The 24,021-nt window shown below is 47.6% G+C and overlaps 1 protein-coding gene across 5 annotated transcripts in view; it reads right to left on the bottom strand.

Moving 5' to 3' along the window:
• Window positions 1-383: 383 nt before the first annotated feature.
• The window catches only part of rasal2 (RAS protein activator like 2), a 116,790-nt gene continuing 93,152 nt past the window's right edge, over window positions 384-24,021 (bottom strand). For 4 of the 5 annotated variants that reach the window (XM_036553798.1, XM_036553797.1, XM_036553801.1 and 1 more), the window contains 13 exons: window positions 19,851-20,004; window positions 18,854-18,952; window positions 16,751-17,305; window positions 15,986-16,130; window positions 14,149-14,293; window positions 13,376-13,612; window positions 11,402-11,603; window positions 9,645-9,844; window positions 7,003-7,936; window positions 5,793-5,921; window positions 5,141-5,343; window positions 3,795-3,882; window positions 384-806 (listed from right to left, as the gene is read on the bottom strand). In XM_036553798.1, the coding sequence (XP_036409691.1) occupies window positions 639-806; window positions 3,795-3,882; window positions 5,141-5,343; window positions 5,793-5,921; window positions 7,003-7,936; window positions 9,645-9,844; window positions 11,402-11,603; window positions 13,376-13,612; window positions 14,149-14,293; window positions 15,986-16,130; window positions 16,751-17,305; window positions 18,854-18,952; window positions 19,851-20,004 (3,259 nt within the window). In that variant the 3' untranslated portion in view covers window positions 384-638. The remainder of the gene's footprint in view (window positions 807-3,794; window positions 3,883-5,140; window positions 5,344-5,792; window positions 5,922-7,002; window positions 7,937-9,644; window positions 9,845-11,401; window positions 11,604-13,375; window positions 13,613-14,148; window positions 14,294-15,985; window positions 16,131-16,750; window positions 17,306-18,853; window positions 18,953-19,850; window positions 20,005-24,021) is intronic. The other variant, XM_036553799.1, reaches the window with a different exon arrangement.

Here is a 24,021-nt window from a genome sequence, read left to right as displayed (position 1 = left end):
CCCCCAAACGCTGAGGGAGTGCCATTCTCCAATTTTAATAAAAGCATCTCAATCTTATCAAAAGGAATACAACACATTGTTAAGGGGGGAAAAAAAGCACAAAATCAAATGATAAAAAAGGTTGGGTTAGGCAAACCGAGTGCATAAAATTGTCTTTGATTCACGTTTGTCCTTCTACTCCCACTGCTGACGCTCCTCTCTCGTATCGGTCTAACAGCTCAGTCTGTCTCCGATGTGCTTATCCTTTTTTTTTTTTTTTTGTTCAACAAATGGACTCTTCTATGTACATCCTGCTAGATCATCTCTAAATTACACAATAGTTTAAAATCTCTTAAAACTCTTTTGCTTTTGCTAGGCATGGTCAGAACAATATTATTAAAAAAAATAAAACACAAATTCACTAAACTCATTACAATATCTAACAAGCAAAAGACCTTCCTTTCTCCATGGCAGTATCTTACATTTTATCTCTGTACAAGACCAATACAAGATATTGATATATACACTTCTATCTGGGACAGACATTCAGAGGATGTATATAGTGGGTTCGGAGAGAGTTAGCGCAAGGTGCCAGTGCTCGGTGCCCCCCCCGTCCACCATTTTGATCGGAAGCGGGGGGGAGGTTGCCGCGGGAGCGATCAGCAGCTGCTGTTCTTGAACTCTCCGTTCTCGGTGATGGACAGCTTGGTGGGGTTGGTGGGGGAGATGCCGTTTCGCAGGTTCTGCACGCTATAGCGCTCCTTGACCTGTGTGAGGGCGCTCATGAGTCGGGAGTTGGCGGCGTCCAGGGAGCTGATCCTCCTCTCCTGGGGAAGGGGAGAAAGAAAGAAGGGGAGAGGGAGAGGTGTCATATGGTGGGCCTTCCCATGATCCTTCACTCCTGTGGCATGGGCCCCCGGAGGAGAGCGTGGGGGCCTTCCTGCGGCCGGTCGTACTGAAATGAGATGAGTGCCACAGTGCAGCACAGTCTGTACTGTACTGTTAATGCTGGTCCCTTAACGCTTAGGCTTAGCTTCAGGATCTGAGCATCGCTTTTCACATCAGAACAATCTCTGTGTGAACAATGGGAGGCATCATACAATATGGAGAGGATTTAACAGCAAACCTTCTTTTTACTTGGACTGTATTGCCTATCTCTTTGCACTTTTGATTTGTTGGAGGGTTAATGCAGTGTTGCTATATTTCTCGAGGCAAACGGAAATGGAGCCATCTAAGTGCCTGTTTTATGAAGGCTGTGTTCTGGGCTGTGACGGTCAATAATATGTATTCTACAGTGCCTAGAAAGCCATAAATAATCATAGGTCTACTTTGGAGACAACACTAATGGCAAGCAAACAGTGATGTCCAAGAGGCCATCAATAATCACTGGTTAAATATTTTCAGTAGGGTTTACTTCAGTACTTTCATAGGGTTTTATTTTCATAGGGTTTACTGTTGGGTATCTGGAGACAATCAGCAGTCATACTGCAGCAATACTACTCAGTACTGGAACAGATCCCAGTTCATAGCTATACAGCTGAGAATGGGAGACTGTGAAATGACTATGAACAGTATTACTGTCCCGGTGCCGCCTGGTCACTACATTTCATGAATTGCTCCTTAAGACGACAATGTAGGGTAACACAAAGACCAATACGAAAGCAATCCTCTCATTAGCCTGCGCTCTGGGGACAGAGATAAGCCTCAAGAGTGGAGCACTAAATTAAACCAATTATCACAGGCACTGGAAGAGAAAACATCACTGCACAATTACCGTAGGATCGCCTTTAATCATTAGTTACAGAGGTCAAAACACCCTTTTGAAACCGACAATCCAAGCAAAAGAACAAAAGGCAAATGTTTTCTTTTATTTTCCCCGTTCATTAATAACCATGAATGAATGAAGTGTTGCTATTCGTGTTCATGAACCAAAACTCAGAGCGAGGCCATGTCTTTTTTTTTTTTTCTGCGGGATCAGGGGGCGGGATCAGGGGGCGGGACAGGGCGGGTTCAGGGGAGGGGGGTGGGGCAAACAGGGGCGGGCAGGGTGGAAAGCAGCCAAAGCTAAAGCTAACAGATACAGAATCTGCACCTCGTCCACACCCAGTCCAGCCAGGGGCCAGGGCCAGAAGGCCAGGAAAGGCTGAGGATACTGAGAGATCCAGGAACACCTAATAAGGCCTCCTCCCTTACACCGCTGTCCTGCTCCCCTAAGCTGCTCCCAAAGCCGGATGCTTTCAATACTGCCAGATCACCACTGCGTGTGCCAGGACTCCGCCTCCCCTTACATTTCATCATCTAACCATAGCAGATAATGCCTCTTGTCATTTTTAAAATCCGGGGAGCACACGACGCCTCTTTGGGAAAATGACCGTGCGTCCTACTGCTGCGTCCCGGGCCGGATAATCCAGAGGATAAAGAAGCACTTCAGTTCAATCAAAAGACACTCGGAATAAAAAAAAAAATCCATTTTTAAAGAGATTGTCTGGGATACAGTGCAGGGATCTACATCTTTCTTTGCAATCCCCTCTCGTCTATAATGACATTTGCTAATCAGACCGTGTCGCACTCACGTAAATGACAAGAGCTATATTTATACGGCAGTGCAGGAAGGAGGGACGCTTGCTGGACTGGCCTGGGTGTGGAGAGCGGGCGTGCTCGCCCGTAGCTAGCCATTTTGTTTTGCTGAACTGGAGAACTGGTTTACTTGCCTGCTTGAGTTAGCTCGGCCCCATTAGTGACCTGGAATTCAACACAGTGATAATAAGCTGGTCAGCAGGGGCGCTGCTTTTACAGAACTGCAGGGGGCGCCGGCGAGAAAAAAGCCCTTCTTCAAGCCATGCCCCTTTCAAGTCATGCGTAACTGTGGCAATGAAGGAGGTGAGGGGGGGCCTACAGCAGCACTGAAGTTCGGTTCCTACCGATCTACAGTCAACACTAAAGCCTCTGGCGGCCACTGGGAAGCCCTCAGTAAACCCAGAAATAAAGCCGTAACGCTATCACACTATCCGTTACATACAGCCAATAGCCACAGGTTTATGGCTCCAGAGGGGGAAACTTCAATGGAAGAACACATAGCAAAAATATATACAAATCACATTCACATCTACATTGGCTATTGACCCTGCCCTGCTTAGGAGAAAGGTTGTTTCTTCAGAGATAGGCACGACTTGGGAGACATTAAGCATACTCAGTGGCTCCTATAACCATCAGTTATTCCCTAACAAATAATCATTAACCGTTAGCACAAAAGCGTCCTCTAATCTTGTAAGCAATAACTAGCTGGTATCATTCACAAGCGAATACTGGCTGTTAACCAGACAAGTTGAGTGTTCTTTTACACTGAGCTGGAGCTGTGTACTTATTCACCTATCTGACACAAAATTGTCTACATGTTCCCCTCCTGTTGCGGTCATGATATCATGCCATTCTGGGTGGAGGTTATGGAGATCCCATCTCCTGCCTTCCCTAATGAGTGGCACCCCCCCCCCCCCCCCCCCCAATTTCATAGGGGTATTAGAAAACGCTGGAAGCACTGTCACCACCACCACCACCACCACCACCAAAAAATAACATCCCACTTCCATGGGAGAGACCAGATACTTTTATCCAGAAGATATGTGGTTGTAAATTATAGGTCAAGCCAGACAGGAAGTGTGCCATTATTGCACTGAATCCATTACACAGCACAGGTGACACTCTCAGGGTGGGGGTTATATAAGAATGAGGCAAGGTCTGTTTATTCATTGGCTGAAAATACACAAATCTAGTCCTTTGGACATCTGTAAGAAAACGGTCTGCTCCGTGTCCATTACCTGGGCGTCGATAATCTTCTGCTTGGCATCTATGACGGCCTGCATCTCTGCGTGGTCCCTCTTCAGCTCCTCCTCCACGGCCATCAGTCTGAGAGACGGAGAGAGAGGAGGATCATGGGTAAAAGCAGCCTCTGACCGCGATGCTGGAGCTTGTGGTGCTTAGGTTGGGTCACTCCAGGTCAGACCCAGCTGCAGCTCTTATAAATGCTGGAAACTGCCTTGGCTAAGTACACCAAAAAACACTGATGCTAGCAGATCCATTAGTTAAGGACATCAGCAGCCATGACGTAAACTGGTCCATTAGCTAAGAAAAACAAAAACTGTGGTGAAAAAGGGGGTTTGTATGGCCACACAGCACCATCTAGTGAGCAAAAAATGAATGTGCAGCCTCAAATGAACAAATCAATTATTGGGATACTTCTGTAGCTGGATACAATGCGGGTATGGGCCTGAATCTCTCTCTCTCGGTGTGTGTACAGGTCCTGCGAATGGGTGTGTTTGTGTATCAAAGAAGTGTGTGTTTGTGTCAAGCTTTCTGAGAGAATGTGTGAAGTTTGTGGGGGGAACATGTGTGGGTTTGTGTGAATGAGTGAAGGTGTGAGGTGAATGGGTGAAGGTTGCTGATGAATTCGTGAAGGTGCAAAGTATATGGGTGAGTGGGTGAAAGTGAAGGATGAATTAGTGAACGGAGGGGTGAATGGGTGAGTATGAGTAAAGGTCTGGGCGAACAAAGGAATGTTTGTGGTAGTAGGCGATGTGTGCGTGAGGGTAGGTAATGAATAGGTGAAAGTATGGGATGAATGGGTGAAGGTTTAGGGTGAATGAGTGAGTATGAGTGAAGGTTTGGGTGACTGAGTGAATGTACAGTGGTGGCTGATGAATGGGTGAAGGTGAAGGATGTGGTGAGTGAAGGTATGTGGTTAATGAGTGAAGGTATGGGGTGAATAGGTAAAGGTATGGGGTGAATGGGTAAAGGTATGTGATGAATGAGTGAAGGTATGGGGTGAATGGGTGAAGGTATGGGGTGAATGGGTGAAAGCTGGTGACGAATGGGTGAAAGTTGGTGATGAACGGGTGAAGGTATGGGGTGAATTGGTGAAAGTTGGTGATGAACGGGTGAATGTATGGGATGAATGGGTGAAAGCTGGTGATGAATGGGTGAAAGTTGGTGATGAATGGGTGAAGGTATGGGGTGAATGGGTGAAAGTTGGTGATGAACGGGTGAAGGTATGGGGTGAAAGGGTGAAAGCTGGTGATGAATGGGTGAAGGTATGGGGTGAAAGGGTGAAAGCTGGTGATGAATGGGTGAAGGCTGGTGATGAACGGGTGAGCGTGCGGAGGGGTACCTGCAGATGATGCTCTTCATCTGGCTGTCCTTCTCCTCCTGCTGGCGCCGCAGCCTGTCCTCGCTCTCCTCCAGCCGGCTCTTGTACTCCAGCAGCAGCTTCTGCATCTGCTGCTCCTGGGCCAGCAGGCGGCGCTCGTACTCCTCGAGCCGCCGGCCCGACACCCGCAACCGCTCCTTCAGCTTGGAGATCTCCTGCTCGTACTGCGGGACCGGGCACAGAGGGGCTCTTACAGAGAGCAGCTCGCTGTCTCCATAAAGAATTCTCTTACTCCATTACCCTTTATTCTACAAAAGATTCCGCTAATTTCAAACCAGTCGCACTTGTTGACTTTCTGATAAGACACTGCGGATCACAGTAAATTCGGCAGAACTGGATTCGTTTCAGTGTGTTTAATTGATTCCTCAGGCTGGCTTAATTACAATGTAACACAGACAGTGCTTCTGTTATGTCGCCATGTTTGTACTAAAACAGATGCATTGCAATATTTAACCTTTGCCGTGAATGCATGTTGTGTGGATGGCGTCTACTTTGTGAACTGTTTTATAAACAGGATAAGGCCAGGAAAAGAGGTCATGTTTCATACAGATACTGATTATTCCACAGATACCAGCACTGCTCCCGCGGTGGCGGGATTAGCGTTAGCGTCTACCTTCTCCGCGTGCTTGCTGTCGTCTCGGCATTCGGCGTCCTCCTCATCCTCATACTGCCCATTGTTCAGCACCCAGGCGGCCGTCCTTTCCACTGGGGACATGGAGAGAGACTCCACCGGCGACTGCACCTACAGGGAAGGGACACACACACACACACACACACACACACACACACACACACACACCTGCCATCAGAGTTTGCAGAGGTTAAAGACTCTGAGTGTAGCCGTCTGGCCAGGTGATAAACCGGCCTGTGGTATAAGCCCTGACACAGCAGATCGTACTTTATAAGCCTTTTTATTTGAGTGGCACGCCCACCTAACCTGACCTGCAGACTGGAGCAGCTGTGCCGGCCCACAGGAGAGTCTGACCGTGCGCTGCTTATGGAACTCTGCCCACACTTCCCTGTGCTTTTCAACCAATAATGGAGCTGCGGTCACATTTCCTACTGTTTTTTGAACCCATCACACGTACCACTGCTCTGCGGGCTCTACTTTACTACTTTTCTATGGGCTGTTCATGACCTTTCTGTATATCCAACAGAAACAGAGTGCATCATGGGAAACCCCCAAGCAGGCAGGTTTCTGCCTCCATGGAGAAGAGGGGAGCCGTTGACTGTGGGTGACGACTCGCATTAATGTCTCACAGCGTGGGGCCTGTCAGAGCCTGAAAGATGACTGACAACTAAACGTGCTTTTTAACAGTGCCCCGTGGGATCCCTCTAAAGCACACGGATACATCTCCACACATCACACAGCTGTCTCACACGCAGTGCTACTATAGGTGCGTTTCTCAGTGACACAAGCATTTACACATGCAGCACCTTGAGTGAAGAAATTGATCACAAACGTGTTGTCTGACCTCCTCTTGTCGTGTGTGTGTACGTGTGTGTATTAGTGAGCATGATTGAGCATGAAGCTGCGTGTGTATGTGTCTGTATGTATGTGCGTACGTGAGAGTGTATCTCAGTGTATGCATGTTAGTGTGTGTCTTTGTGTGTGTGTTCCTATATATTTCTGTGTGTGTATGTGTTACTCTGTGTGTGTGTGTGTGTGTGTGTGTGTATGTGTGTGTGTGTACTACTGTGTATTTCTGTGTGTAACTGTGTATTTCTGTGTGTGTGTGTGTTACAGTGTGTTCCTGTGTGTGTGTGTGTGTGCATGCATGTGTTACAGTGTGTTCCTGTGTGTGTGTGTGTTTCGTCAGTACCTGCTGCGCGGGCTGCTGCTTGTGTCCCCTGGGCCGGGGCACAGGGCTGTCCCTGGAGGAGGTGGACTGCTGGCGGGAGCGGCCGCTGAGGTGTACGAGCTCGGCGTTGGCGCTGCTGCCGCTGCGCAGTGAGGCGCTGTGGGGCAGGGAGCGGGGCGTGCGCGCGCCCCCGCCGCCGGCCCCGGGCCCGCCCCCGCGGCTCTGCTGCTCCACCCGCACCACGTGGGCGGTGCCGGCGGTGCTCTGGCGCGGCGTGGCGGCGGGCTGCGTGCCGGGCGGGAGCCGGCGCGGCGTGCCGCACTCCTCGCTCTGCGTGCTGCGCCGGCTGAAGTCCTCCATGCTGCTGTTGGAGGGGGCGCTGAGCCTCCCCCCGGGCCCGCCGCCGCCCACGCCCGCGCCGAAGTCCTCCGAGTTGCTGTGGCTGCGGGAGCTCTCGGTGCTCAGGTTCTCCGAGCTGGAGTCCGGCTGCGTGGGCGGCGCCGGCAGGCCCGGTGGGCCCGGCGGGTTGCTCAGGTGGTACACCGGGTTCTGGAATGACAGCGGCTGCAGGCTGCTCTGCTGGCTGAGGGCCGGGTGCAGGGGCCGCCGCACCTGCGGGGCGCTCTGCGGCAGGTTGTCCCGCAGCACCGGCTTGGGGAGCAGCGGGTGGTGGGGGGCCAGCGGGACGGGCCCCCCCACGGACAGCTGGGAGCCGGCGCGGCCCAGGCGGGCGGCGGTGGCGTCGTGCAGGCCCACACGCTCGCCCGGGCTCAGGTGCGAGTCCTGGAGGTCCATTAGGGAGACGCTGCGCCCGTTGGGCAGCAGGTTCTCCCGCTCCTCCTTGTCGGAGAAGCTCATGCTCTGTGTGGACGACTGCTGGCCCAGGAGGGGCGGCTTCGCGCGGAAGTAGCTCTCCATGTGCTCCTGCACCGGGGACTTGATGGTGTGTAGTTCACTGCACGACCAAAGTACAAATACATACAACCTTAGACCACACAGACCAGCAAAATCAGGAGCAAAGCGCACACACACACACACACACACACACACACACACAACCTTATACCACACACACCTGCAAAATCAGAAACAAAGCACACACACAACCTCAAAACACAAACACCAGCAAAATCAGGAGCAAAGCACACACACACACACAACCTTATACCACACAGACCTGCAAAATCAGGAGCAAAGGACAAATATACACTACCTCAGATCAGACAAACCCACAAAATCAGGACCAAAGCATCCAAACAACAGAAGAAGAGAACTCAAATAGACAGACAGAAAAGTGCACGCCCCACCTCAGAACAGACAAGACTGCAAAATAAAACTTTTTTTTTTAAATACAAATAACAAAAATGTATACAAAAATAAAACAGAAATTTGAGATTTCAAAACCATTCTAACCAAGTTCTTGCATAACAAGAACAACATACAACTGTTTCAACAGAGCAAAAAGCCCTTTAAGTGCATCCAGTCATTTAATGCCGCTTTACTATGACTATGCTTAATATTGTAATTGTTATTCTTAAAACTGCAGTGGTACTGTTTGCTATATGTGTGTATTAGTGTCACATGCTGTAAGTTGCCTCAAAGATGGCATCTGACAAACATACAAACAAAAGCGCAAATGAATACATAATAAATAACTTGCTATAAATAGCCTGAATCCTACCAGCCAAACATTTACTGAGGCTTGTGTTTAGCTCAAGCAGCTATCTGAGTGAAAGTAGCTGGTGTCGCTTCATGCTTTGAACAAATCTCGGCTGCTCCACATCCTCCACAAGTTCTGATATGATCTCACTCTCAGTCTCTTCATATCAGAGTCAGGAGCGTACAGAATTACACCTACAGCGGCCGTTCACCATTTGCTTTTTGATCGCCGTCTGACAGTGGGAATGGGAAGGCCATCTCATATCAGAGCAGCACTTAAATGTCCCAAACAGGGCTGGAGCCAGATCTGAAAGGCAGTGCAGCTTCACAGAGGGATCGCTTCCCATCTGGGTATAAATGCGGTGCATTTGGGCAGGTCTGGGCAGCAGTCCCGGGCACTGATCTGCTATTATGCTGCTGATAAACTTTTTCAGATTAAATTTTTAGTGTTGCTATGTTTAGCGCCCCATGAGTAAAGATGGGAGATTTACTGGTGTGATTCAGGTGAAGTGCTGAAAAGAGAAGGGTCTCTCCAGTGCTGGCTTAATACTACTGTGCCCAACAGAGTCCTACCCGAGGACCCACACACAAATTTATCACTACCCCATCCTGACCTATATTACTGTAGCACTCATCACCACCTATTTCCTGAACCCATCTTACTGTAGCACTTAATACAACTCTGCCCTGATCCATATTACTGTAGCACTTAACACAGCTCTGCCCTGATCCATATTACTGTAGTACTTAACACAGCTCTGCCCTGATCCATATTACTGTAGTACTTAACACAGCTCTGCCCTGATCCATATTGGCTGCTTTGCCCCAGCATCAGTTCCTGTATAAGTGGTGCAAAGGTGTAATTCTTACTAAACAAAGAAAGTCCTTCACCCCAACGGAAAGGTGCCTCTGAGATGGAACGACCCAGCTAACCCAGAACGTTACCGCAACGTGGCTGTAACGTCACGGCGTAGTCCCACAACCATGTAGGCGGGGGGGCCTACCTGTCAGCCGGGTCCTCGAATATCCTCTGGAGGCCCGAAGAGATGCTGCCGCTGATGTTCTGGGAGGAGCTGTGGTCCTGGAAGCGGCGCAGCTGCTGCTGGATGGGGGTGGGGCTCGACAGCGAGCGGGCGATGTCGCCCAGGATGCGGGGCAGAGGGCCCAGCTTGGCAACCGTCGCCTGCAGGAAGGAATTTTCACCCTGGGTTGAGCGTTACCACAGCAGCGGCCACATCCCCCCAGTGTTTCGAATGGGATGGCAGAGGAGGGCGGAGGATTGGTTGGTGGGTTGGTTGGTTGGTTGGTTGGTTGGCGCGAGAGGCACCATAATGCATTGGTGGCAGGGCAGCGTAACCATGGAGACACAGTGTGTGTTGGGGGGCATTGGAGAGGAGGGTGGGGGAGAGAGAGAGACACATTGGCAGAACGAGGTAGAGGAGGAGAGATGGAGAGGAACAGAAAAACAACAAAAAAGGAAACGAAATTAGGAATAAAAAAAAAAAACAACAACAACATGCTTCTACATGACTACAGCCATTCCAAAATGAAACGCACGGCATGCAACAAAAGTGAACTAAGCACAGGCGGAGGTGAGTCCAGATGGAGGGGGATAATGACTGGGCTGAACACACGCCGTGCAGAGGGGGTTACAGCGTCAGAAACGTGCTTCAGGGCGGGGTTATGGGAGGGGGGCAGGCAGGGGAGGCAGGGGGTACGCTGCCATCAAAGTATACACACACCTCAAATGTCAATGGCGAGAAATATGAATTGACCTATTACTTTAAAATATCCCTTAGTAAAGCTGTGCAATGACACGCCTATTTCAGAGTGTAACTTGTGCGTGGCACTGCTAATATAACAAAACATTATTGTTTAAATCCGGAATCAGGTCTGAGATATAGAGGCTAAATGATGAAGACAGTGAACGGTCAGTTTACCAGGACCGACCAACTGCTAGGCCAGTCTTCACGGTGTTGCGGCACAGAAGCCCACAGGGAATTTGGAGCATTAGCGCAGTGACACGGCGCCGCAGAGCTGGCGTTATCAACGGATGATCTTAATTCAGTTTTGAGTCAGACGTTGACATGGAAATGGGCATTAGGAGCTGTAACCCCACACTAAGATCATTAGCACCTGTCTCAGAGGCACAGCCTCTCGAAGCGCATGCAGCTGAAAGGGAGCTGAAGACAGGTCTTTGATAACTTCGCTTCTAGAATTCATTTTCTCTCAGGAAAAAAAGTGGCTAATCCCCTTCATTCTTATTACAAGCAAAAATTACCTTCAAAAAGAGAAATTATAGTGAAATAAGAACACTTTAAGAAGATTATAACTGACATAAGATCATTTTCTTCAGTACCTAAATTCATCTAAATTCAATAGCATAATTAGTCAAAAACATTTAAAACAAACATTCTATTACAACACAGATCATGTAATGCTTCACACCAGTAGAGGGTGCTGTTTGCCAAAAGAAAACCAAGAATGACCACTGTGTATTTCAATGCCTTACCAATGCTGGTATTCTAACCCCTTAATTTCCAGTTTACCAAACTTTATCCCCATTATCGTTACAATAAGGGCTTCGACTTGTTAAGTTTAGTAGGGAAACAGCTTTTTTGTACATAAAAAAACACAATTCCATACCCAAAAAAGCAATATATATATGTGCATTGCATTTGACTCCAGTGTTAAGGGGGTCGCTCTTGGCTGACTCTGTGTGAGGGGTAAAGGTTGTTAGTGGGACGCCCTGCTTGTGTACCTTATCCAGCTGGGACACCACCTCCCAGAGGAGAGAGTGCAGGACTGACAGCTCCCTGCCCAGGTCGATGTAGCCTTCGAAGCCAGGTGTGTTGGAGATAGTGTCTTGGCTGGAGATCTCCATGAGGAAACGCTTCATTCCTGCCCACTCGTGCTCCAGGAAGTCGTTCATGAAGGCCATGTACTCCTCTTTGTTCCCGAATCTGTGGGAGGGAGAAGGGTGGGGTGCGAGGGGGGACAGTTTTTGTGTTTTTACATGTGAAATTTCAGCGAGTAATACTAATACCTTTCAAATTGCAATCAAAAGTTGTAACAATGCATTGAGGCTGGGAAAGTCAATAAGCTTTTCAAAAGTACACCTATGAGCAGCACTTGTCTAAAGGCTGCTACATCCATAAGAAACCTACAAGGAATAAGAGGACAGTGGTTTAACTGCATCAAAAAAAATTTCATTACAAAAAACCTGGGTAAAAACTTGCAGGACAGTATTAGACTGTAGAAAACCTCATTCACAGTATTAAAGAAGGTAGGAACCTACTGGACCTTATTAAAGTGGTTAAAGATCTGATGGACAATATTAAACAATTAAAAACCTGCTGGAAAGTATTAAAGTGCATATAAGTCACAGCGGTGAAAGTGGTTTAACTGCTTCAATAGGCAGTTAAGTTCATTAAAGTGGGTAGAAACTGAACAGTAGGGCTCCAGGACCAGACCGACACTAAAGACTCTGAACCTTTGTGCAAAACTTTCTCATTGACTCAAAGGAGGAAATTTCACTAGATTTTAAATACACCTTTATAACTGACTGACACTTCTAACTAATGACTCACAGAGGCTTTAGAGTTTCCAGAACTTTAAAGCGATTCTGTAGCTGACCACTTTGCATACTGTCGCACTGGGTGAGCGCATTTTTAAAACGTAATTAGCAAAAAGGAAATTTGTCAGGAATGATTCATGAACAGGAGGCATGAGAGCCCCGCTGCATTTGCCACTCTCGTCTCTCACCTCCTAATATGTTTCCTGGCTGTGAAACGAGGTGTGAAATTCTTTTGGGTTCACATCGGTTAAACGATATCAGTTTGCTGCCCTGGAGATGTGTGACATATTTTCAGTTTTTAATTACAATTACATAATTCATACAAGGCGGCAGCTCACTGAAAAGCAGATTTACTTATTTTGTTGAAAAAAGGACCTACCCTGTAAAAGGACCTGTCTGTATGACTCTCATATTAATGTTAACACCGACGTCTTTTACCATTTTGCACTTTCTCAGCACCGGACCAGTGACACATGGGTACTGGGGAACTGTGTCAGAGTGCAGGGGGGCACTTATTACTGAGAATGTGGAGAGGCTCTCTGGGGTTTCCCACAAGCCCCAGTGTCCACATTCTAGGTGCAAACGGATGCGCATTACAATGCTGCAGGTAGCGTGGAAAAACACCACAGGGTGGGGCACGCTGAAGACAGTGACGTCACAGATATTCTGCACACTGACCAGATAGTCAGCTCCTTGTGCTTCACTGTGAAAACTCCCTCTCCCGTGGTGTTCTGATTTGTTGATTTGTTATGAACATTCTTGAAGGGGCACGGTCTAAAACAGAGAATCCACAGCTAAAGCAGGAATGCAGACAGCGCAGGGATCTCCTTTTACCAGCCAGGAAATTCCGAGATTGGAGGATGGGAGGAACGCTGGAGCTGAATATCTAGGTGTAATAGGATATCTTGAAGGTACTGAACGTGAAATTTCATGAAATTGACCAAGTGATGCACTACAGCCATTTTAGGATGTTTAATGTGGCAATATTTGTTGTTGTTGTGTTCAAATGTTATGTTTTTGTTATATATGTCTGTTATCTATGTGAAAATTTGATGCCACGGGATGCAAGATAAATTTCAGAACAATCTGACAATAAAGTGAAATCTTAATCTTAATCTTCCTCTGTGGTGAAGAGCACCGCAGATGTTGGGGACGTACTTGGCGAAGTTGGCCAGGTTCTGGATGACCTTGGCGATGAGGGTGAGGGTGCGAGAGGTGCGGTCGTCGGGGTACTCCTGCATGAGGTTGAAGAGCGAGGGGGACATGATGGCGGGACAGAGGAAGCGCAGGAAGAGTGAGGCGCTGATCAGGCGCTGGCTGATGTCCTGCTTCCCCCGGGACAGACACTGCTGCTTCCAGGACGCAAACACCTCCTTCAGCTCCCGCGGAAACACACTGCGGGGAAGGAGAGGAGCGCTCAGTACACACGCGCACAGTAAACACACACACACACACACACACACACACACACACACACACACACACACACACACACACACACACACACACACACAGTACACACATACGCAAACAGACCTCCTTCAGCTCCCGCGGAAACACGCTACGGAGAAGGAGAGGAGCACTCAGTACACACACACACAGTAAACACACACACACACACACACACACACACACACACACACACACACACACACACACACACACACACAGTACACACATACGCAAACAGACCTCCTTCAGCTCCCGCGGAAACACACTGCAGAGAAGGAGAAGAGCACTCAGCGCACGCACACACACACACACACACACACACACACATACACACACACACACACACACACACACAATCATACATACAGACAAACACCCCCTTCAGCCCTTACGGATCAGCACTGTGCATTATAGTGTGCATGCATTCATGCACGTGTGCTGGTGTGTGCATGTGAGCGCGTGCGTGTGGCTATTCTCACCAATAGGAGTTGATGATCTTGCAGAAAGCCAGCTCGCAGCACATTTTCAGGTTGCTCTGGTGCTCGGAGAGCTCGCTGCTGGAGCACTTGCTGGGGTCGACCTCGCAGTTCTCGTCGGACTCATACAGCGCTTTGATGAACTCTCCTGGTGGGGGATAATACACACAGCGGGGTCACAGGCAATCTGTCTTACCCTGCTCTTCTGCTCAGTGTGTACATTACACATGAAATCTCATTTTCCTTCATTTCACTTCATTTACACAGCTGAAGTAGGTGGATTCCCGCAGTCCTATGCCTGCACTGCCCAGAGTCTGCCTGTATTGTAAAATGTCAATCTAAGACACTACACCACATACTGCAATCCAGTCAACACCAGCCAGCGTCCTGGGAGTCCACCCATCAATAAATTAATCAATGAGAAATAAAGGGAAGAATTAACTACTTTTTTACATGGTGATTTAGATTTTTAGATTTCCATGACTTTTCTAGGACTTTTTTTTTAGGACATTTGCCTCCTTTTCCAGGACTTCTCCAAATGAAAATATTTCCACATGTTTTGAAGGCCTGTTTCTGGAATGTGGTTAGTGCTGATGTCTTGCAGTATGAAATGTCCCTATAGGTCTGTGTTGTAAAGTAAGCTGCAGCAGGCAGCCTGGCTGTGGTTTGAATCAGTCAGTGGCAGCTGGGCCATGGTAGGGTGCTTAACATGACTGGCAGGGGGCTGCTGAGTGGCTCAGTCAGTTAAGTCAGTCTATATGCAGGCTGTTGTTTTGCATGTAGACTGAGCCCTATGGCCCGAGCGCAAACCCAACTTTGTTATCTGCCATAAACAATTGGCAAACCACAGAACCACTGAAATCTCACGATAATGCTTATCACAGCACTATCAGCACCCTTTGATTCGTTCCAGTGCCTAGATGTTGCTCAGATGAAGGAGATCTCCATTCAGCATCTGCTTACTAGTGCACTGTGGGACTTGTAGTGCGAGAAATACTCCCTGTTGGTGTGCGTATATCAGAGAGCTGCAATTGCAACACCTTGCACTCCTATGAAATTTGAGTCTGACATACAACTGATTACAAATGTCACATTACATGCATTTAGCAGACGCTCCTACCCAGAGCGTCTTCCAGCACAACAGAACAAGAGTGTATCCTTTCAAGTTAAATAAGAAAGTGCCAGACTAAATGTTGTGTGAAAAAGTAGGAAAACGACAAAAAAGAGGGCCTTTTGTGGAAAAAAAAGAAATGTTTCAGAACAATATTCAAATGAATGCATGTTCCATGTGCTAAAATTGTAGCTGTAATCACTGAGCTGCTCTCAAGACTTGGAATTTGGCCACCAGATGTTAAAGAGTTCCTGAAGGTATTCTTAGAATACTTTCCCAGAATATTTTCAGTGCTCTCATTCTGCTAAACTCTGTTCCTAGTATTGGTTAGGCTGATATAATCCTGCTCAGTACATCTCGCTGTCTTAATTTTTAATGGAAAGATTTCACTCTAAGCCTTCTTAATTTTTAAGAAATTATAATTAAAACCTGGCCTTGTGTTTGCTAACTCTGACTTGGAGGGCAGGTCTAGTTTATGCTTAAATAAAACGTCTCCATATTGGATAAAACGAATCATTACTCATTATTAACCTTCACGTTTGTCTGGAACAAAAGGACATAATTAAATTATCTTTTTTTTTTAGATTTTGGCAAGTTTCCATTACTTTTCAAGGAGAGTCGATATTTGACCTTTTTTCCATGAGTAAACTTGGCCAAGAAGTGAGTCTCCAGAATGAGCCACACTAGAGCCAAAATGGAGGACTAGTAGCGACGTCACTGTGCCCTTACCTAGTGCATCGTGCAGGTACTTCTGTCCCACCAGCTTCAGGTACTCCTCTATCGCTTTGGTGGCCAGCGTGTTCTCTCTGAAGATGAGCACGTCGTGGTCTGCGCAGCGGTCCACCTCTGACATCACCAAATCTGTGAGGAAATCCTGCAGAAAGAGGCGGGGGGACAGGGTAAGAGTGGGCTGGACACTCTCAGCTGAATCCACTGCATGCCAGGGAGTACCTCCACAATCTAGTGTTCTCCTCATTGTTAATTCAACTCTCAATCTGATTATACAATGCTTTAATGGAACTCAGACTTAAATAGACTTTAATATAAGAAATCTGTTGGCAGGGTGATCTCCAGGGGAGAGATGGAGGATAGTACACTGCCAGGTGAATTTTATGGAGTAGGTAGGTAAAGGTGTTCTGTAGGGTGCAGAGACATTGTTAAAAATGGATCTTAGATGGTGGACGGTGTAGATAGGTAGGGTAGTAGGGTGTAGATACAGGTTGATTTTAGGGAATTTGTAGGTAGATACAGGTGTATTTAAGGTTTTAGATATGTAGGTACACACTTCACAGTCTATACTGTGGAGGGACTTCACAGTATAGACAGGTAGGTACAGGTGGGCATTATAGTGTGGGTAGGTACAGGTGTAGATAGGTAGATACAGGCGGGTGTTAGGGAAGGTATGGACTGAGTCACTGTGGGAGGGAGGGAAGAGGGAGGTTTGAGGCGTGTGGAGAGGGGAGCAGAGGGGGTGCAGTCAGGGCGCTGGGGTACCTTGGCCCTTCCCGTGCTCTGCAGTATGTGCACCAGGGCGCAGGCCATCTCCTCCTTGTTCCTGACGCTGATGACCGGCTCCAGCACCGAGCACAGCATGGTGTAGTTGTTGGTGATGAACTCGGCGAACTCCTTGTACTGCTCCATGGGCAGGATGGAGATGACCTGGAAGCGGGACTTGATGCGGATGGAGGGCCCGCCGGCCTTGCCCTTGCTGGTGGTGGGGGTGCTGACCGGGTACCACTTCTCCACGAACTGCCGCCCCGTCACGCCGCTCATGGGGATGTTGACCAGGCCCACGTAGTTGTTCTTGTCCTTCTTCTTCTTCTTGTCCACGTCCTTGTAAATGTGGACGGTGACGCTGCGGACGGGCGGCAGGCCGCAGAACTCGAAGTGCTCGCCCCAGAACAGGCTGTCCGCTTTGGTCTTGCTGGTGGTGCGGGCGTACAGCACGTCGTCCAGGCACAGCTCGCAGAAGTACTTCTTCTTGGGCGGCAGGTCCTTGGCCTCGATGATCCACAGGCGAAGCACATTCTCCGCCCGCCGGCAGTTGTCCTGCAGGAGACAAATCGGGACTCAATCAATTTTGTGGCATCAAATGCATCTATATAACCACCTGTTATAGTAACAGTGTTTAAGAGTTACTGTTATAGTCAAGGGCACAGTTTTGGTCTCTGCATTGCTAGGGACACAACAACCGAGGGGACATTGGAATTATGTAGTATAACTTCACTCCAAAGATAATGCGAATGAGTTCGCTAAAATATTGGTAGGGACATGTCCTTACCGTCCATATGCAAAATTGCGCCCTTGGTTATAGTCACTGTAAAACAGTTACTCTGTCATACTGACACTGTCTTAGAGTTACACTGTTATACTGACACCGTTTAAGAGTTACTCTGTTCTAGTAACATTGTTTAAGAGACACGAAACTGTTTGACTTACACTGTTACACTAACACTGTAAGAGTTAATGCTGTTATACTGACAGTGCTTAAGAGTTCCTATGTCATAGTGACATTGTTTAAGAGTTAGGGAACCGTTTACAAGTTACAGCTTATGAGAAGCTAGAGGCAGACATAAAAAAATAAAATGACAAAACCAAAAAAACCCCAAAGCATTGAAAAGCGGAAAGGCTTTTGAGCAGAACTGGCACGGGCAGCGCTGGTGCTAACTGGTGCGCTGTGCCAGCTCAGTGGAGGCTTGCTGTGTGTGATTTACACCTCAGTGTATTTCCCAGCCTCCACTGTGTCCCCCACAGTGACGGCGCTATGGGAGAGAGACCAGGCCCATTCATCTGGCCCCAGCGCCAGTCGAGAAACATGCATCAAACTTACAAAAAAGAAGGATAAAAGCTGCAATAACAAACCGAATGAGAGAGAATAAAGCTTAATTTGGTTGTTTAAAGGTTCATGCACTTCCCAGAGAGAGGACAGGAAATGGTTCCACTCAGTCCTCAAGCGTGTGCTGTAATTTGAGGACTTTGTACTCTAGATAAGTTAATTAAGTAAATTACTGTGCTTTTGTGCTGTCCACACCCAAGAATATGCATTATATTTCACTTTGGCACCACAAAGTTGAGCGCGATAATATTAAAAGCTCTAATGAATAAAAACAATAGGACTGATTGGGGATGAGAAGAGCCTAGAAAGCCATGGTTCGTTCAATGGCAGCATTTATGATATTGTACAGAGGAAGTGAGTCACTCAGTCAATAATCATTTCCAGGTGTAAGAGAACCACTCTTCAATACTCTTAACTACACTTAACTATGTCCATCTAAAGTTCTACAATTTCAAAACAAAACTCCAGTCCAATACTGAATTAGTGCTGACAGGTCCACCAACAGAATGACTGGTTGGTGGGGTTCTGGGCTCACAGCCAACGAGAGGGTGCAGGTTCAAACCCTGTGGGCGGGCCAGGCTATTGTAACCATGAAAAAGGAGCTTTACCTTTTCATCTGGCCTCACCAAAGCCTTTCAACCCATGGTAACAATTTCTGACTGGCCACGCTTATTAATGGCAATGTGGTCCCCCCCCCTCACTGCACCAGCTGCCCCCCTCTGACCCCAGTTCAACAGAGCCCTGGAAAAAAGCGCTCCCACCTTGTTGGGCTGAACCGTCCTCTTCAGATTCTCCATCCACTTGTCCCGCTCCGCAGCCGACGAACAGCTGAAGCACTTGCTACCACCGGAGTACGTCACCTGTGTCAAAAAGAAAAAAATGACACCCGTGAGAAACAGGGCAAAGCATTACATTACAGCTGCTTGGCAGGGGAATCAAAACAGGTAATCTTTAGGTTACGAGCCCTGTTCCTTTCCACTACACCACACTGCTTACCCCAACAAGCAAAGTGTACATGTATTGAGAAATTGGACAGAACTAAGTACATTAATGCCCTGGAAGCACAGGCAACAGCAATACTGACATTTGTGGAAGCTGAAGTTCTGTGAGTCTACATCAGCTTTATTTGGGTCAGTGAGTATCCATTTCAAATAGTTTCTTTGTCCACTTAATCAGTCTCATTGTTCAATCAGACAGGCATATTCACCACATATCCATTTCATCTTTCATTGGAGGATGTTACTTGAATTAAAACACATTTCTAATCAAAAGTATTTCTTATATCAAACTGAAAAGCTTTAGTCAAGCAATGCTGTCTTTCTGATACAGGTTAATGTCCACCTGGACCTTCCAGTTTGGCGTCACATATATAAATGTAAGACCTTACGCCAAATGCCCTCACCTTAACAGCCTGTTTACATGAGGCAAATATTTTTCATTTTTCACATCAGTTTTCTTAAATTAATACGACCTCTTGTGGCCTCAAGGTGGCACAGGCTAACCTAACCTGTTCAATGCAGGATTTAATAACTCAAATTATATTTTTCCCCTTAAGGTTTGGCACAAAGCTTTACACATCTGGGAGGTTTCTCTTTACTCTTTACTCTTCAAATACATGCTTCATCACTTGTAGATAGTTAAGGTCAAATGATTAAATCATGAGTTCAGTTATGTAGTTATGGTCTCAGGTGAATGGTAAACCAGGCTAGGCTCTCTAGCCCTTTCCGACACTTCACACACAAGGAAGAGCTGTGGTACCTCAAAGCAGAACTCCTGTCCCAGAATGCTGCTGTGCAGGGGTTTGATGAACACGTCATCCTCCATGCCCAAGTCCAGGGCCTCCACCGCACTGCCCGGGCTAAGCAGAGACTCATGGGAGCGCGACTCCTTCAGCTTGGGCAGGCCTCGGGTCCTGGAACACACACACAATCACACCCCTTTTACCCGCACTGCTGTTAGGCTACACATCACTCACTCATCGTGCAGGGCTGCCACTGGAGACATACAGGGAACGCAGGACACCTGGACCTAAAGACGTCCTCTGCTCCCAGCCTGACTGTGACTCCACACTGCAGTACACACACACACAAATGCGTGTACACACACACACACACACATACACGAACTCTACACCACCGCGCACACATTTTCTTTCAGCAGACTCTTACAAGAGAAACTCTGCCACATCATCATAACTTCTCTCACCTCCTGCCTAATGCCGTTTACTGCAGATATGTGCCGACAGGGACAGATGCGACCGCACCGCTACAGCAAAGCAAACACTGTCATTACTCAGAGAGAGGTCCACCTCCACCGGACCTTCAGCACTGCAACAGCAAGCAGGTTCCCTCTCCCTTAATACCGTCAGCAAACACACCCACAACTGTAAGCTCGGTCCCCGATCCACATTCAGCCTTTCTGCTGCTGAGAGAGACTTCTGGGAAAGAAGCAATACCTACGAGAAGCAACTAAAAAGCCACTTGAAGGAGTATCCCCAGAGCATTGCGATATCACATTCCCCCTTCGGCTTCTGGTCCGGCGCGGTCACTCTTTCCCCTGCTCTCTGCAGATTAAAGGTCACATCTTCCTCTCCCAAACAGAGGTTCGGGTGGGGGTGGGGTGGACCGGGGGATGGGGGGGGGGGTAGCTGGAACTCAGCCTCCTGTCCCCTCGCCTCTCCTCTCGCTCGCAGATGACAAACAAGGGCCCGGCCTGGCCTCCGCGGCTCCCCTCGGCGCCCGTTTCCAGGGAGACGGCCCTACGCGGAGCCGCCGAGGCGGGTGGCGGGGGACGGTGGAAACTAAGCTGGGTTCACAAACAGCTCTGAGAAAGGAGCGCGTGCGAAGGGCTCGCCTCAGAGAGAGGACTGCGCAGCTTCCCAATGCACTAGGAGGAGAGAGCACTGCAGGGACCGTTAAAAGACTGCAAAATGCAACCTTGCCAAAACAATCCATGTAGTGGCCATACGGTATAAATACATACACACTACATATATTATATTAATAAAATACATTATTGGCATTTAGTGGACACTCTTATCCAGAGCGACTTACATATGTTACAGTTTTTTACAATTTTTATCCATTTATAGAGCTGATATTATAGATATTATTACAGAGATATTTATTGAGGCAATTGTGGGTTAAGTACCTTGCCCAAGGGTACAGCAGCAGTGCCCCTGTGGGGAATGGAACCGGCAACCTTTCAGTTACGGGTCAGTACCGGTTCGCAGTGTAGCATGTTCTTAATCATGCTACACTGCCATCCCACATCCCACAAACTCCACATAACTGCAGAGGTAATATCACTCAAATTACTATTACTAAGTATAGCTAATATACACGCATTACTACAAATATTAAACTAACAGGAAGAGCTCCTTGGTTAAATATTCACGCACAATTACCCAAAACAAATTTGATCAGAAAATACTGAAAACACACAGCCACACAAGACACAGTCTAGGACCCCAAATCATCATACATTTGTGTGCATTTTAGACTGCCCTGTCTGCACCCACTGAGGGTACCTTACCTTATGAGAAAGTCAGTTCAACATTTGCAGCACTGAGACTACAGTTACAAATGACTGACTGCAACATAACAGAGACAACAGAGCCGAGCTCGTGAAAGCTTTGATTCAGGATGCTGAAAATGTTGGCTACCGCTCTCCCCGCTGCAGTTAAACTGATGAGCAATGAAGTGTGCAGTCAATTGAAGTGAGTGCAGCTTTCAGCGGCATGAATCATAAAATGAGGAAAGCTGGTAAATTACTGGCATTTCATGAGTAGGCGTCTACAATGGTCAAACCTCTTAACTTGAGTAGGTCTGGAGACGCTGCTGCAATAAAACCGGGCTGTGTAAAAATATGCAATATAATGGAGATGCACAGGCACGTTAAGCAGATATCTACAGAGAGACCTGCTTCTTCTTCTTCTTGGGCATCACTTCAGAGCGTGTGATCCACAGATCTACTAATCTTAATCCATCTAATCTAAATCTCATTTAAAGACATTCCTTTTAAGGTGGCCTTTGGGCAAGAGCTGTTTCAACCATTTCATTTGTTTATTTTTCCTTTTACTTTATTAGATTTTTTCCTTATTTATTGTCTTTTCCTACTATAATGTAATGTTATTGCATTTTAGTATTCATATTTCAATAAATGTCATTTATACTTATATGTTGGGGCAGAATTCTCTCTAATGTATGGTGTACACTTGTTGTATTATTGTTATTGTCTTACTGTTGTTACTTTTACTTTATTTTGAGTGGCAGCAGCCATGACATAATATTCCTAGTGTCATCCTGTTCTCCAGCAGTGTGCTGGTATTGTGCGTTTTCTCCCCAGAGACCTAAACCTACAGTACAGCCAGTTTCATGCTGAAAATTCTGTCTCGGCCATTTCTGAAGCAACAAGCGTTCTGATTTGTGGCTCCTTAGGAACATTCTTGAAGGGGCGTGGTCTACAACAGAACATCCATGGTATTACGGATAGGGATGCACCTTAGCTTAGACACCACACTTCCGGTATCACACCTCATGCACTGGGGGGGCAGGGTGAAGTTTGCCTCCTGGAAGGAAATGGATAAAGAGGGTAGTGGTGTCAAAGGGCAAAGGGGGTGGAGTCCCGAGGAGAAGATGAGACGGGAGTTGGGGTGAAGGACTCCTCAGTTGTTTGACCCGTTTGTTTTTGTTTCCCGTTGATTGAACCGTGATTGAACTCTCGGCTAACCGACCTTAATAATAATAAATAAATAAAATAAAAAACCTGAACGACCCACAACAAGGAGCGAGGGCTGGCCGACTCTGGCGTCACACCAAGGAGCGGGCCCAGTGTTTGCCCAGGTGGAGGTAAGCTCACCTTTTCCCCTCAGCGCTACACCTTCAACGTTAGATTCGCACATACTGACGTCCACGTTAAAGCACACATTAGCTGAGGTTACAACCGAAGCTCAAGTAGGGCGGCTACCGAATCCCCTAGACTAACGGAGTGCAGGCTAGCAAGAGTCCGTCTAGGCCTGTGTATTTTCTGCCCTTGGGTCTTGGGTTGTAACACATGGTCAGTAAAGGAATGCAGGCAGCACTAGGAGGTGCTATCAGTGACCCAGCCCTCCTACATGGAGGATGGTAGGAACAGTGGAGCTGAATATCTGGTCAGAACAGAAAGTCTGTGGTACAGCTAGGCATGTGATGTAGACCATGCAAGACAGGGGTGTCTGTTAGTGGTGCTGCAATAACACTACGATGACTAAGCCCTGAAGGATGGCGGATTTTCCTCTTTTGTTTACTCATTCATCTCTTTCAGCAGGAGGGATTAGGGAACCGCGGGGCTGACTTTCTGATTGGGAGAAATAATCCCGCAGATCCCGGATTACAGGGTTGCTGTGAGGGACAGTGCGCAGAATCTCCTGCTTTCTGCGGGAAACTCCTTAGATTAGGGATCAAAAGCAACGGACGCCCGCCCTACGGGAGTGCGAGTCATGGAGCGCGGATTACAGAGAGGCGGAGCTTCAGGGTGGTGTTCTTCATTTACTGTGCCATGGGTTAAAGACTGATGTGCATATGCGCGTGCGCACACACACACACACACACACACACACACACACACACACACATACACGCACACACACACGCACCCTGACCAAGCATGGCACCATGGGAAGGTGGTACATAGGTGAACAGCGACAGAAAAGGGCCTCACTCCCGTATTCCTGACGGATACATTTCCCTACAAGTTGCACCGCAAACTGTGCTATCACTAGTCAGAAACGCAGCTTGGGTGTGTACATGTGTATATGCACGTTCCTGTGTTTACATGTGCATGCGTGCATGTGTATGGGCATTCCTGGCTGCCTGTGGTAAGATAACTGAGCCATTGTATGTATCTATACATAACCTAAGTATGTTAGGTTATGTATAGATACAGAACC

This window comes from Megalops cyprinoides, chromosome 20 (assembly GCF_013368585.1).
Source record: "Megalops cyprinoides isolate fMegCyp1 chromosome 20, fMegCyp1.pri, whole genome shotgun sequence".
NCBI lineage: Eukaryota > Metazoa > Chordata > Actinopteri > Elopiformes > Megalopidae > Megalops > Megalops cyprinoides.
This window is presented reverse-complemented; position numbering and strand designations above follow the sequence as displayed.